We start from the raw sequence: 15931 nt of genomic DNA, 5'->3' as shown, positions 1-15931 counted from the left end.
GTAACATGTATACTTTCAAGAATTTCCTAGTCTTGGAAGTGTGTGGGATCCCTGTTATTCCTCTCAGCTATCTTATGACCCGAGATAATGTCTCTATGTTTATTACAGGGGAAACTGGAATTGGAAAATCAACACTGATTGACACTTTGTTTAATACTAATTTGAAAGAAAAAAAATCCTCACATTTTTACTCAAGTGTTGGTCTTAAAATTCAGACATATGAACTTCAGGACGGCAAAGTTCAATTGAAATTGACCGTTGTGAAAACAGTAGGATATGGTGATCAAATAAACAAAGAAGCCAGGTTAGTGTTTTCTTTTTACATTTTAATTAAGAAAAACTTTCTTGTTTTAAGGAACTTGTTTTTTCCCATGGACTAAGTGGGACTTTTCCTCCTATATTTTAATTGTTTCCTAATTAAGTATTGTTCTCTTATTACCAATTATAAAAATTTAATAATTGCATGGGATAAGTAAGAGAACTTATATACTCAGCATAACTGAAAGTATGCTTATGATATCATTAGAAACAGAGAGAGAAATGTTGGTTATCAACAGTTGTAGGCACGGAAAAATGGTGACATTTCTGGTCAATGATGTTTAAAGTATAAAGTTTCAGTTATGCCAGGCGAGTAAGTTCTATAGATTTCTGTACAACATAGGGTCTGTATTTAATAGTATTTTACACTTAAACACTTTTAAGCAGGTACATCTTACATTGTTTTCTTACCACAATTTAAATACTATAGTATGCTCCTTAAATATTGCTTAGAACCTATATTTGCCTTTAATGCCAAACTGAAACTTTTTATCCATTCTATGTTGTAGGTGTTCTCCTTTGAATTTTCTCCCTCATTCATTGGATCTTTCACTCCCAGAATTATGTTTGGTTCATCTTTATGACTTTCCCCCTATCTTGGTTAAAATTCTCATTTTACTCATGTATTGTTTTTGTTTTTCTGTGTTTTTTTTATGTCTCACTGAGTATCTTTAAAACTCATTAAAAGTTGTTTTGAAACTTTATCAGCGGTTGCAAAATTGTGTGTCCTTGTTTATTGTTATTTTTTGGCGATGTCATGTTTCTTTGGGTTTTTATTTACATTGATGTTTTTGCCTTTGAAGTAGCAGACACCTCCTTAAATCTAACTGATCCTACTAAAGCTTGATCTTCCCTCACCTGGAATGGATACCCCAGCTCCACACTTCTAGCTCCCTCTTGTGGCAAAGTTCTTAGCTGTTATGTCTTGTTCTTAAAAATTTCCTGACTGACTGCTGGAAATTTCTTTTTTCCCAGAAGGTTGTATTACAATTCAAATTTGTGGTTTCTCCCCTGCTCATAGATCTTGGTTTGACTGTTGAGCTCACTCCATTCACCAGATCTTACTCTTGCACCCACACTCTAGTGTGCATACATGGAACTGGCTTCGGAGTGGGTAGAGCTATAGGTTCAGCATTCAGAGCACTAGGAGTCTCCAGAGCCCAGCGGGGGAGTCGTCAGGTGTGGTTCCACCAGAGTCTCATGGATGGTTCCCCGCTGAAGTCCTCAGCCCCATCAGCAGGGACCATGACCCTTTAATGCCCTTGATTTTCTTATCTTGTTCTCCTCCCTCCTCTCTTTCATGGTGTTCCTGCCTCAGTACTCTGTGTGTTGCTGGAGTGGAGTGGTTTTCTCCAGCCCCATCCTTCACAGCTGTGGTAGCTTGACTCTTACTCACCACTCTCCCTAACCCTGTGGGAGAGGTTGCCACCAGTAATCTCAGCTTCACTCTGTGTTGCCTTTGTGGAGGGTTGGCTCTGGCAAAGTTCCTCTTATTCTGTCTAGTGCATCCAAATTCTTTTTTTGTGTGCTTGTTTGTTTTGTTTGTTGTTCCAATGAATTGCTGGAATCTCTCCCTTGTTGAAATTATGCAAGTGTCTCTTCTGGGTATTTGCCAAATCAGCACTCTCCAGGGTTCCTGTTTGCAAGAGGGGTTGGAGCAGGCTTGCTGGTTCCATAGCCTGTGTGGAGGTCTGTCTACCTATTACCAAGGCATTGAGGTGTGACTCCTCCTGGTTCTCTGCATATTGTGCTGGGGCCCAGAATGCCTATAGAAGTACTTTTTAAAAAAAAAGATTTATTTATTTATGCATACAAGAGCTGGGGTACAGGCCAGAGGCACGGGGAGTGAGAGGATTCACCAGAGACAGAGTGGGGAACAGAACAGGCAAATTGACCAAATTCACTGCTGAGGGGAGCAGCGGGCGAGTCAGGAGAGGTCTGCTGCATTATGTGGGTTGCTCCCTGGCTGGCCTGGGATCGAACTCATGATGCAGTGGCTGCGGATTGCTTCATAGGTTGCATCTTAACCCTTGCGCCACCAGGGAGGCCCTAGAAATACTTTTGTTTAAAGATGGAGGTCAATATTTAGTTGTTAAAAAGGGGCACAAAAAGAAGAGACATTCACTTTCATGATGCTGACACCATTCTTCTTAAATTTATCTACAGTAAGATTCACTTCTTGTGGTGTGTATTTCTGTAGATGTTGAGGAATGCATAGTTATAGCTCCACCATCTCAGTTATGACATAGAATAGTCCGATCATGTACAAAAAATCTCTTTTGTCAATACTACGCTATTAATTATTTTAATTTCTTAAAAAGATCTGATATTTGAGGAATATATCTCTTTGGTTTTCTTAAGTATGCTGTTTGCATTCTTAGTTCTTTGCATATCTCTCTCTCTATACATGCATGCATATATATATAAAGATCTGCATTGAATTCAAATTGCATTGAATTGACAGATCATTTTGCCATTTCTATAAACAATGCATATGGGTCTTTTTATTCATTTGTAATTGTTACTACAGAAGGATATGCATTTCTATCACTATGACAAACTAGTACACATTAACTATTAAATGGTAAAAATACATATTTCAGATATTATTAATCTACAATGTTAAATGTTTAAATTTTTTCAGCTACCAACCAATAGCTGACTACCTAGATGCTCAATTTGAGGCCTATCTTCAAGAAGAATTGAAAATTAAACGTTCCTTCTCCGAGTACCATGATTCTCGTATCCATGTGTGTCTTTACTTCATTTCACCCACAGGACATTCCCTGAAGTCTCTTGATCTATTAACCATGAAGAATATTGACAGTAAGGTATGTTTAGTAAATCTATCAATCTTTTAAGATTTAATATTTATTTTGAGGTATTACATATCTTGAAGGCATTTAAATGAGACCTTGTTATTTTGCAATATGTATATATATTTTTTTCTTGTTAATCTTTAAAGCATTTGTATTAGTTTCCTAAGGAGGCCATCACAAAATACTATAAATTTAATAGTTTAATCAACAGAAATTAATTTTTTCATGTTCTGGAGACTAGATCAAGGTGTTGGAAAATTTTGTTTCTTCTGAAACTTCTTTCTTTGAAAGTTTTGTTACCAAGGCATTTGTGTTAAGACTTGAATCTACCTTAGCAGTGTCTGCCTTTTGTTGTAGAAGCTATTGTTGCACATGTTAAAGTTAGACAAAGTTAAAAGCACTTACAATACTGGAACATTAAATCTGCATAAAGATTTTTAAGAATGTATTTTGAGGAATCTAAAACAGCAATATAGCTAAAACTGACTTACAAATTCATACCATATAACTGAACTTTATATTATGTTGACAAGCTATCTTATTTTAACAATAATAGGAGATATTTTAGAATTTTGCCTATTATACTTTTTGCAAATTTTAATTTTTAAGATGTAAATGCATGGGGCCTCCCTGGTGGTACAAGTGGTTAAGTCTCAGCACTATCAAGCTATTGCCAGCCACTGCGGCAAGAATTCGATCCCTAACCAGAGAGGTGACCCACATGGTGCAGCAGATCTCTCTCGCTGCTCCCCTTAGCAGTGTATTTCAGTAGATCTGCCTGTTCTGCTCCCCACTCTGTCTCTGATGAATCCTCTCACCCACCCCTGTACCTCTGGCCTACATCCCAGTTCTTGTGTGCATAAATAAATAAAATTAATTTAAAAAAAAGATGTAAATGCATGAAGACAGATTGCAGAACTAGGAAGGAAAGTTTATAGATAAAATTTCAACTTCAAATAGCTCCTTTTTATAACTGACAAATAAACATAATTGTTGTCAAGGTACTATACACAAATACACAAATATACAAATACACTTTGCTAAGAATTTATTATTTTAAATGATCTTTGGAAAGTACAAGCAAACTTATCTGCAAAGACACTGAGGAAGAGCAAGGATTTGTGAAAATGGGACCTTCATTAATGGATGTAAGACAAAGGTGATGCATAGAAGTGATAGGTAGGAGGACAAAATTAATTTGTTCTATGATTTTTGATGATGGTATCTTCTGGCTATAGTACTCAATTTAACAAGAAATCAAATTGATAATGAATTAGACTACTTCACTCTACTAACATTTTATTAACTCTAGAAGTATGAGAAAGAAAGTTAAGTCTTTTAACCTGAATGCTGATAAAGATTAGTCTTCAGAAGTATTGATAACTTTGGAAAACAATTTTGTAAGGAAAGCCTGATAATCAGTGATTATCTAGTTCAAAAAAATGTATTGTTGAACACTGAGAGATTTTTGACTGTTAAAATTCCAGGATTAACACCAAACCTCAACACTGAGATTTTGTTTGGTTCCTCCTTAATAGGTGAACATCATACCACTGATTGCAAAGGCAGATACAATTTCTAAAAGTGATTTACATAAATTTAAGTGTAAGATAATGAGTGAATTGGCTAGTAATGGCATCCAGATATACCAGTTCCCAACAGATGACGAAACTGTTGCTCCAGTGAACTCCTCAATGAATGTAAGCTTCAATTGTGTTTTATATGTGGGACTGAAAATACAATTTGTAAGTAGCAATATGATAGCATACTGGCACTTGTATCTGACAAAAACACTATAAAAATGATAGTTTTTCCAAACTCCAGTGTGGGAAAAATGTTTTATTTTCTTGATTTTGAATATGTTTTCTAAGAATCAGTTCTTTTTTAATAGCCTTGTTTTGAGGTATAGTCCATGTACCATATGATTCACCCATTTAAGTATAAAATTCAGTGCTTTTTAGTCTATTCACACATATGTGCAACATTGCCATAGTCAATTTTGAACATTTTCATAAAGAAACCCCATATTCTTTAACTCTTGCCCTACTGCCTGTCAGCCCTCCTCTCCTACAACCCAGGAAACCACTAAACAAACCTTTTTCTCTGTAGATTTTTCTGTTCTGGACATGTCATATGAATGGAATTATATAACATTTGTTTTGTTTTGTTTTTGATGTGTTTATTGACTATTAATACGTTATCTTCCTGGGAAAAAAACATTTTTTCAGATATCTATTCTCTTTTTCCTATATCTCTGCTCCTATATATATATAATTCTTACCTCATTTTTCATTTTTGCACAATGTATGCATTTTCATTTTGGTTATATTCCCCATACAATTGCCCCCCTCTTATTTTGACCCTAATCCTTCCTCTCCCTGCCCCTGTAGTGTGTCGCTAGTTTATAGTTGCTTGTTGATTTTGATTTTTTTCTTTTTAAAGATTGATTTATTTATTTATGCAAGAACGGGGTACAGGCCAGATGTGTGGGAGGGTGAGAGAATTCACCAGAGACAGAGCGGGGAGCAGAACAGGCAGACAGACCGAAGGCACTGCTGAGGGGAGCAGCGGGTGCGACAGGAGAGGTCTGCTGCGCCATGTGGGACCCTCGCCGGCAGGCCAGGATCGATTGAACGGGCACTGCAGAGGCTGCGGACAGCTTCACAGCGCGGCACTCAACCACCTGCGCCACCAGGGGGGCCCTGATTTTGATTTTTACTACCATCATAGTTATTCTTAATGATTTTGTCTTTTAACATTGATGCTAGAGCTCAAAGTGATTTGCATATCATTTCCTTAATATTATCTTTGCGTTTCAGGGTAAAGACAACATAAGAAAAATATTGTCTATTAAATTTTTTTTTCTTTGTTTCTCACAGCAGAATGCCTTGCTTTAGGCTTTATTCAGTAGATGTTTTTAAACTGTATGTGGCCTAAGGCTAATGTTTGCAGAAACAAATTTGCATATATTTACTTCCAGTCATAAAATCTGAGTCAGGGTGTATCCCTTACTCATATAAGTTAAGAGTACCAGAGTAAGGCATATTGGTATAAGGAATGTAACTACTATTGTTCTTACTTTATAGGGAGAATTGCCTTTTGCTGTAGTAGGGAGTACAGATGAGGTAAAAGTTGGAAAAAGGATGGTCAGAGGCCGTCAGTACCCTTGGGGAGTTTTACAAGGTAAATATGATGAACTGAATAGGCTTGCTCTGGAAGAGATTATATTAAAGGTATAATACATATATTTATATGTAATATAATTATTTAAAAATATTTTTCATAATATTATTTTAACTTTTGCTAATATTGGTAACTATTATTAAACAGTAAATTAACAATAATAAGCAAAGATTTTGTTTCATTTAAACTAACGTTTAGTTTGACTATGATTCATTCTCATAGGAGTTTGCTGAATGATGCTTTAGGCAAAAATCCACAAAGGTTGAGCAGACCCTCCTCACAGTTATTCCAATCACCTACATGCATATTATCTTTGTATGCATAAACCATCATATTTAGAAGCTGGGAAGTGCTTTGGACAAAAGAAATTTTGAACAATATTTAAGCATAAATGAGTAGTGTTTAAAACAGGTTACAAATGTTTATAAATCACTTTTAAGTAGTCACAAGAAAAAGGGATATCAACTGTATTTAAAATAAAGAAATATAATTACTGTTAGATAACTTTTATCTGGACATTTATTTAGTTATCCAGTATCATGATGATTTGAAATACTGTAATAGGCAGTGATTTGTTGTATGTTTCATATAGTTATGATATTAATTTTTAGAAATTAGCTTATCTCTACCTGTGAATAGTTTCCAAATTAAAAAAAAATTGATATTAGAATTTTAAAAATTATAACACATTCTTAAATAAAACAGATCTTAATAAACATTAAATTTTCAATATCATACACAATATATTGTGCTCAGTCTGCTGGATATGACAAATACAGGAGAGTCATGTGAATTTTTAATTGATTTTGACTATTGATGAATTAAGTCTCATAAATATGATTCATAGAGTTTGATCAATAAAGCATACACAACTGTTATGGCCTTTATGTTAGCAGGATTTAGCTTAATGAAATTATTTGCTTTAGTGAAGTTATATTACATTCTTTGTTAATACTCTGTGAAATAACTTGGTGGTAGCTTGTAAAATACTACCATAATTACTAATAAAAACCAATGTCATAGAGTAATTGGATATTTCACTGTTTCCTATTTATTCTTTGGCTAATAAATTCAAACCAAGTCTTCTGGTCTATAAATTCTCTGCTTACAATTGCTATGTACCATCTAACCATATTTACAAGGTTAAAAGGATTATAGCTATTAACAGGATGATAGCTTAGCTGTCATTTAAATGTGTTTGTCATGCATGCATTCATTCAAGAACACTTATTAAGTGACAGGGATTGATAATGAGTGCTGTGGTTTATTATTTTTCTGTCTAGTGGAAAATGAAAATCATTGTGACTTTGTAAAGCTCCGAGATATGCTTCTTTGTACAAATACGGAAGATCTCAAAGAACGAACTCACATTCAGCACTATGAACGTTACAGGTGCTACAAACTGCAAAAAATGGGCTTTACTGATGTGGGGCCAGACAACAAGCCAGTCAGGTGAGAAGAGATCTTGCAAATTAGTGGTACATAAAAGTATTTATATAAGCATATAAGCTTTTATAACCAATATGCAAGCAAGTGGGTGATTTAGAAATTCCTTATATCTATGAGATATAGTTATTTGGAAATGAGAATAATTGTACTTCTCAAATCCTGGATAATCTTATAGTAAAAGTTTTCAAATCATTTTTAGATTCAGATAGTCAGTAGGAACAACAAAATGCAAAGGCTTATTTATATGCTAAAATGTGTATATCTGTTATGTCTACATGCTGCAATGTGTATCCAAAAATAATTACAAAAATTTTTTTTAAAAAAGATTGATTTATTTATACAAGCCCTGGGTACAGTCAGAAGCGCGGGAGGGTGAGAGAATTCACCAGAGCAGGGGGAGCAGAGCAGGCAGAAGGACCGAAGTACACTGCTGAGGGGAGCAGCGGGCAGCAGGAGAGGTCTGCACGCCATGCGGGACCCTCCTCTGGTGGCCAGGGAGCAGCCGGGGATCGAACCGGTGCTGCAGAGGCTGCGGGCAGCTTCCCAACCCAGCGCTCAACCGCTGCGCCACCGGGGAGGCCCCAATTTTTAAAATTTTTGTATTTTATATGAAGTGGGAGCTCCAAAAGGAGATTGGAAAGTATTAACAAAGATTGAGGAAAAGTATATTGAAAAGAATATCAAAGTATATTGAAGGTTGGAAGGAGGAAAAAGGATAAGCAGCAGTGTAAAGTCATGGAAGTAAAGTGATAATAGTTTGAGAGTAGGTGTATTTAACTATATTGAAAAGGTATATGACTTGTGCTACAAAAGTGACAGTGAATATAATCCTGTTACATCTGCTGGGGTTCTTTGAAAATAACAAACATTGAGCTGGCTATCTTAAGTGGATCATATTTTGGGAGATGCCTAGATTTATTTTAATTGTTTTGAAAACCTCATAAATTAGAGGTTTCCCCACATATTACTGTCAAAAAATGAAGTATGATATAATCAAAATTGGTGGGAACAAGAAATCACTGACATGACTATTTACAAATTTTAGTATTTTTATATATACTCACCATATACTCAGATTAATTAGGCTCCTCACTTTTTTACACCTCATGATATAGAAATTTCCGTGTGTCCTTGCAGGGAACATAACGTAAAATATATATTTTTACATGCTTATATTAGCACTTTAATCTGAGTATACTGAAAATTCTTTTTTTCAGTTTTCAAGAGACATATGAAGCCAAAAGACAGGATTTCTATGATCAATGTATGAAGGAAGAAGAAGAGTTGAAACAAAAATTTATGCAGCGAGTAAAGGAAAAAGAAACAACATTTAAAGCAACCGAAAAAGAGGCAAGTGTTGGATTTAATTTGTATTCGTTTATAGATATCCTACTGATTTGGAGTTTTTAATTTCAAAAGTTTAGTTGATGTTTTTAAATGACAATTGTGAATCTTCCATGTAACTTTTGAATACACCTTCAAAATCATAAACTATAATTTAATTTTTCTCAAGTATTTGGAAAATTTGCTTTATAATAATCCCTAAAGTAATTTTGTGAAAACTGTTTTTTACAAAGGAATTTGTAAAATATTTTATTCATAACTTGAATTTTCATACATTAATTTATAACAAATTCAAGCTATTTACTTCTGTGAAGTCACAGGTAATAGTTACTTTTTAACATGATAATCTCATTAGAAAATTTTCTTTACTTTTATAAATAAGTAGGCAAAAGTTAACTAATGCAAGCCTTCCTTTATCATAGAAATTTTGGTTGGTGAATTATGTGGATTCCTTGTTTATTACTTTCTAATCTTGTTCCTAAGTAAATGAAAAATGAGGCTACTAATATAGTTTTGATTGTCACCAATAATTTTTTGGCAAAGGAATATATTTGGAATCATAAGTATCTTTCTGTCAAGTGCATGTGGTTTCAGCTTTTAATAGATAAATTGGAAGATGATCTTCCTTTTCCATTGAAATAAGATGGTGATTAGGTTCTGTATACCAGATGTCTCAGTCAGATGCAACTGAACTCTATGTAATAGAAATTTCATTTTCTTGGTATAAAAGGAAAGATTTTGATGCATTCAAGCATTCAGGGACAGGAAGTGACCATGAGAACTTAAACCCCAAATAGGAAGTGACCAGAAATGGAATCAATCATTTAAATATTCTATTTCTTCCCAACCTCTTCCCTCTTAGTCATAGAACTTATCTTTATATATCTGTTTCATTTTTTGTTTGCTGGAGATAAATCATCCTCCCTTTTCTCAAATTCATGTTTTTTATTTATTTTTTATTTTTAAATATTTATTTATTTATTTATTTATATAAGCACTGGGTACAGTCAGAAGCACGGGAGGGTGAGAGAATTCACCAGAGCCAGAGCGGGGAGCAGAGCAGGCAGAAGGACCGAAGCACACTGCTGAGGGGAGCAGCAGGCGGCAGGAGAGGTCTGCGCGCCATGCGGGACCCTCCTCCGGTGGCCAGGGATGAACTGGGGATCGAACCGGCACTGCAGAGGCTGCAGGCAGCTTCGCAACCTAGTGCTCAACCGCTGCGCCACCGGGGAGGCCCAAATTCATGTTTTTTAAAGGAGAACCACTGACAACCTGTGCAAAATTGGTTGTGCAGAGTGATGAGTAGCAGAGGTTGTTAATAGGGTTTGATAATGTCTGTAGGAAGGAGCAAGTGAATAATGGTAGAAATAAAATAACCAGAAATCTAAGGTTATATAGAGAATAAAGTGACAGTGAATTAGGTCCACCTGGCAGGTTCAGAAAGGTAACACTTAATCACTTAAAACATGATTAACTAAAAAATTAGTTATTTCCTTGTCTGATGAACTGACAAGGAAAGTGGAGACTCACAGAAGTAAAGTAAACTTTCTATGTACAAAGAGCAGATGGACTTAACAGATTTCAAACTGCCATCTTTAAAATTTTCAAATACTTAAAAGAATGGAGGAGTGGCCTCATCAAGATGGCAACATATGACGTTACTTACTCCTTTTCATTTTCCTTGAGAGAGAACAACTAACATCTATTAGGGAACAGGATACCGCTCAGAGAATCTTACAGCAGAGAGGTGAGACTGAAGTACCCTATGCATATCAAAAACCAACACAGAATACATATAAGGGACATTAGAGAGATATAAGCATCAGTGTGATGGAAGATGGGTATGCAGCTGTGGCATTCTGGGGAGGACAGAGGTGGGAAGGTTGCCAGTCCTACCAAAGAACTCTAAGGAAAGGAGACACAATATTGGGGTCCAAGTCTTTGGCCCAAAACAGAGCTGCTGAGGTGTTCCACAGAAGCCTATCTTCTTTAATCTCTCCTCTCACCCTATCATTTTTAAATGAAAGCCACCATTTATAGATACCACACTATCAGATCCCTAATCTTTTCCAATCACCCTCCTTGCAATTGTATCTAGATCCTAATTTGATTCTTAGGGCTGATTGTAACTACAAGAAATATCTGACTCTGGCAGAGGAAACAACCACATCATATTTAGAACTAAGAGCATTATCATACTGTACACAAAAATCACCTGGAGAATTTTTTAAAAACACTGACTCCTATTTCAGCTCCAGGTATTCTGAGGCAATTGCACTGTGTGTAACCTGAGCATCAAGAGATTTACAAACCCATTGGATGATTCTAATGGACATCTAGGTTTGAGAACCACTGGTGTTAACACTGATTATGTTCTTCACTGCCATGTAAGCCAAGTGATTAATACTTGGCAGTGGAAGCCCTCAGCCTATTTATTTTTCAAAAGGTGTCCTAAGTAGTTTTATGACATATAAACAATAGCATTAAGAAACATTCGTCTTCTAATGCATACAAACAATCCTTATGTTGTTGAATAAGGACGTGTCAAGGACCTAGGGCTGTCTTTAATGGAATCCAAGGTGATATTCCTTTGTATGGCTAGTTTGTCTTATTTTAAGTCCAACAGATTAAATAAGGCCTCACAGTAAATATAAAGTAACTGAAAGAGGTCTTTGAAATTTTTTTCTTTCCATGATTATATTAACTTCATTTAACAAGGCAGAATTATCAGACTTTCTTTCAAAGTTCTTTATCAATTTAATTCTCAAAGAATATTTCACACTCCATGCTATATTTTAATGTGATTTTAGTTAGCATCTATCGAATTTCATTTGAAGAGATTTTTTGGGAATTGTAGAGTGAGAAAATATAACTCGTTATGAAAAATGTTTTAAAAGTTGTGCATTTTCCTACTTGTGTTTTCAATGGGAATACATTTAAAATTAAAATAAGAAAGTTCATATCTGAAGTTTTACTTTAATCATGAATTTTGACTTATTAAGATCTGTCTCTGCTTTGATAAACAGGAAAAAAAAATACACTATTTTGTTCCTGGGAATGGATCACCACAACAGTGTGCTTTGAATCACAACTGTGTATTTGTTTCACAGCTACAGGACAGGTTTGAGCATCTTAAAAAAGTCCAACAAGAGGAGACAATGAAACTTGAGGAGGAAAGGAGACAACTAGAGGAAGAAATAATAGATTTTTATAAAATGAAGGCTGCCTCTGAAACTCTGCAGACTCAGGTGTACACCAATATAAAGAAGGACAAAGATCGTAAGAAATAGTCTTCTCTTACTATTTTGTGTGTTGTACAGCCCCATCACTCTTGGTTCTATCTTCCTGTAAGATTGTTTTCAGAGCATTTTACCCTGCTACTAATTTTTGAAATTTGTGTTTATACTGGATATGCTTACCAACTAGAATGTAAACTCTTTGAGAGCAGGTACCTGGTCCCTTTTGTTAGATGCCATTCCCCAGTATTTAAAACAAAGACTAGCACAAAGTCAGCACTCAATAAACATTTGCCAACTTTGAAAAAAAATTCAAAGAAACATAGCACAGTGTAAAAACTGTTCATTAGTTATGGGAATTCTTTCTGCCATATACCTGCCTGCAGCTCCAGTGCACAAGTATGAATGTTTATTTTCATATCTAAAGAGAGTTAGGGACTTTGCTGGGGTGTCTAGGCATAAAATACTATGTTATGAAAAGTTAATTCTTAGGGTCATTTTTCTTATCAAATTCTTCTGATAATCATTCTTGATCATTTTTATTATGATGAAATACTGAGTTTTTTATTAGAACACTTATGGCAGATTTTGTATATAAATGTATATTTGCACAAATATAAATATATATATGTGTATATATATTTATATTTGCACAAATATAAATATGTATGTACATAGCAATCTCACAGGTGTGAGGTGATATCTCACTGTGGTTTTGATTTGCAATTCCCTCTAATAAGTAATGCTGGTCATCTGTATGTCTTCTTTGGAGAAGTATTTATTCAGATCTCCTGTCCATTTTTTTTTTAAATTTATTTATTTGTTTGTTTATTTATTTATTTATTTATTCATTCATTCATTCATTCATTCATTCAAGCACTGGGTACAGAGCCAGAGGGGAGAGCAGAGCAGGCAGACTGACCAAGTACACTGCTGAGGGGAGCAGCGGGCGGCAGGAGAGGTCTGCGCGCCATGTGGGACTCTCGCCCGGCAGCCGGGGATTGAACCGGTGCTGCAGAGGCTGCAGGCAGCTTTGCAGCCCAGTGCTCAACCGCTGCGCCGCAGGGGAGGCCCTCCTGTCCATTTTTTTGATAGGGATTTCTGTTGTTGTTGAGTTGTATAATACTTCATACATTTCAGATAATAATTCCCTGTCAGATGTATAATGTGCAAAAATCTTCTCTCAGCCAGTAAGTTGCCCTTTCATTTTTGTGGTGGTTTTCGTTTGCTCAACAGAAGCCTTTTAGTTTAATGGAATCCTTTTTGTTTATTTTTTGCTGTTGTTTCCGTTGCTGTTGGAGTCAAATCTCCAAAGACATGTTTAAGGGTTTAAAGGTGTTTAAGGGTGATGTGGATAAATTCATCATCTACATTTTCTTCTATAGATTTTATGAGTTCAGGTCTTATATCCAAGTCTTTATTTTGAATTAATTTTTGTGTCTGATATTAGATATTGGCCTAATATCATTAATTTGCATGTGACTGTCTAGTTGTCCATTTGTTGAAGTGACTTTCCTTTCTCCAAGGTGTGCTTTTGGCTACTTGGTCATAAAATTAACTCCATATATATCAGTTTCTGGGTTCTCAATTCTGTTCTATAATCTGTTCTTAATTTTAATACTATACCAATAATAGTTTTTATTACTATTGTCATTTTGTAGTATAATTTGAAGTTGGGGATTGTGATAGCAATTCTTCTTTTGAGATCTTAAAATTTAGCAGACTAAAGAATGTAAAGAAGAACTTTGAACAAATCCCCAGTTTTTCTAGAAGTGGAGTTTTAATCATTTCTAGCTGCTTGGTAGGATTTTCTTTCTGTGTTTTAATAAATAATTTTGGATAATAAGCCCTTTAGGGAAAAGATTTACTTGTGGAACATTTTTGTTCATTGGTTGGTTGGTTTTAAAATTTGCAAATCATTACTTAGCATTTTCAAAGTTAGAGCCCAAGCTTCTTTAGCTCCAGATTGACAAAGAGACTAAAATTCTCCTTGGGGAGAATTTCTCTGGGTTTAGAGAAGTCTGAGCATTAAATAGCACAGGGCATTGAAGCTTTTATTTACTTACCTCACTAGTAGCAGTTGGGATAGTTATGGTTGTTGGCTCTGAAAAACCCTTCTTTTTAGGAAACAATGATATACTCATGTACATAATAATATGTTGGAAGCATCAACACCTAACCCTGGTAGCCTTTTCCTGAAGGACAGAGAAATAGATGTCCTCCCCCCACACACCCCATCCATTTGATAGTTGATTGTACAAGACTAATACTTTTGCTTACCTTAGCCAGTGTTCATCCTTTGTTTCTTAGTATAGTTTCTTTTAGCAGCAGAAGTGGCTGACCTTCCTGCTTCTTTATTCTGGGTGTTGGTGAAATACTAGCAATCAAGTCTATGGAAACATAAAGCATAAACAAAATTTAGATGACTCCACCCACAACATTGTAGGATAGGGAGATTTTGATAAACCCCTTCCTTAAGTATAACAAGAAAAAAAAAAAAACAACTATTGCTCACAGGAAATCTCACTGGTTCAGGAATATTTTGCTCTGAGGTTGGTGGTTGGTGGCTTGCTGTGGTGATGTACAGGGAGAGGCAAATTGCAATAGGTCATTCCAGGGCAGTGGTCATTCCAGAATGTGAACAAGCTATGAATCAGGTACAGACGGTGCAATATACAGATTTTTTTTTTAAGGGAATCTTCTCAGTGAGGGTGAAATGCACAGCTACATGCACAAGGGGGCTGGGATCTTTGGTTTAGTCTTAGAGAGTATGACAAGCTGACTGGTAGAGTCTTATCAACACGCCTTCAGAAATCAGCTGTTCTGATGTTAGAGAAAGATACCTGCTGTACACTCTAGAGAGAAATAGCAAGTAGGAGATGCCTGGAACTCAGGCTTTGTGCAGTGGTAGGGCATACTTTGGCCCCAAGGGGAGAAGAGGCAGTTTAAGACTCTTCACCTTGATTAGCCCTCCCTTACCCTCCAGACTGAAACTGCCTTCATAATTCCACATTCCCTCCCTCTCCACACACCACCAAGTTAAACAAAGAAGATTAAACAAACAAAGCTAGAGCCAAGTGTTCCACCTGGAAAAACTGAGTAAGGCAACATACATGCCTAGGGAATAAGGAACCTGAAAACATAAGGTGGGAAAGCTGAAAGAAGAATAAAAGTTCAGAGATCCATATAAATGACTTAGAATTTGAGGACCTACCAAACAGAGATTTTAGGATAACATTTATGAAAAAACTAAATGAAATTCTAGAATCTTAATGAAACACAGAAAGGCAGGTTCAGAAAAGCTATCCAGGAGTAGAAAGGGTGCCTCATTAAAGAGGTTGAGGGTATTAAAAAAACACAAGGAGATACTGAATGAAGTAAAGACAAACATGGAAAGCATAGTAAGGAGGTTTAATCTTTCAGAGAAAAGAATTTGTGAAATAGAAGATACAAATGAACAAATGACCCACGTGGAAGAAGAGAGAAATGAGACTTAGCAAAAATGAAGAAACTACAAAAAATAGCTGACTCTAGTACAAGAGGGAACATAAGGGTAATGGATATCCCAGAGGGTAAAGAGAT

At 35.5% G+C, this 15931-nt stretch overlaps 1 protein-coding gene across 2 annotated transcripts in view; it reads left to right on the top strand.

Annotated features, from left to right (window-relative positions):
• SEPTIN14 (septin 14) overlaps nt 1-12403 on the top strand; it is a gene marked incomplete at both ends in the record, with an annotated part of 257692 nt that extends 245289 nt beyond the window's left edge. For both annotated transcript variants that reach the window (XM_084249182.1, XM_084249183.1), the window contains 7 exons: nt 109-304; nt 2963-3149; nt 4676-4837; nt 6224-6320; nt 7604-7772; nt 8987-9119; nt 12224-12403. In XM_084249182.1, coding sequence (XP_084105308.1) covers nt 109-304; nt 2963-3149; nt 4676-4837; nt 6224-6320; nt 7604-7772; nt 8987-9119; nt 12224-12403 — 1124 coding nt within the window. The remainder of the gene's footprint in view (nt 1-108; nt 305-2962; nt 3150-4675; nt 4838-6223; nt 6321-7603; nt 7773-8986; nt 9120-12223) is intronic.
• Between the last annotated feature and the right edge of the window lie 3528 nt (nt 12404-15931).

The sequence above is a fragment of the Talpa europaea genome (genome assembly GCF_964194135.1).
Source record: "Talpa europaea genome assembly, chromosome: 12".
NCBI lineage: Eukaryota > Metazoa > Chordata > Mammalia > Eulipotyphla > Talpidae > Talpa > Talpa europaea.
The sequence above is the reverse complement of the archived record's forward strand: the minus strand, read 5'-3'. Positions and strand labels throughout refer to the sequence as shown.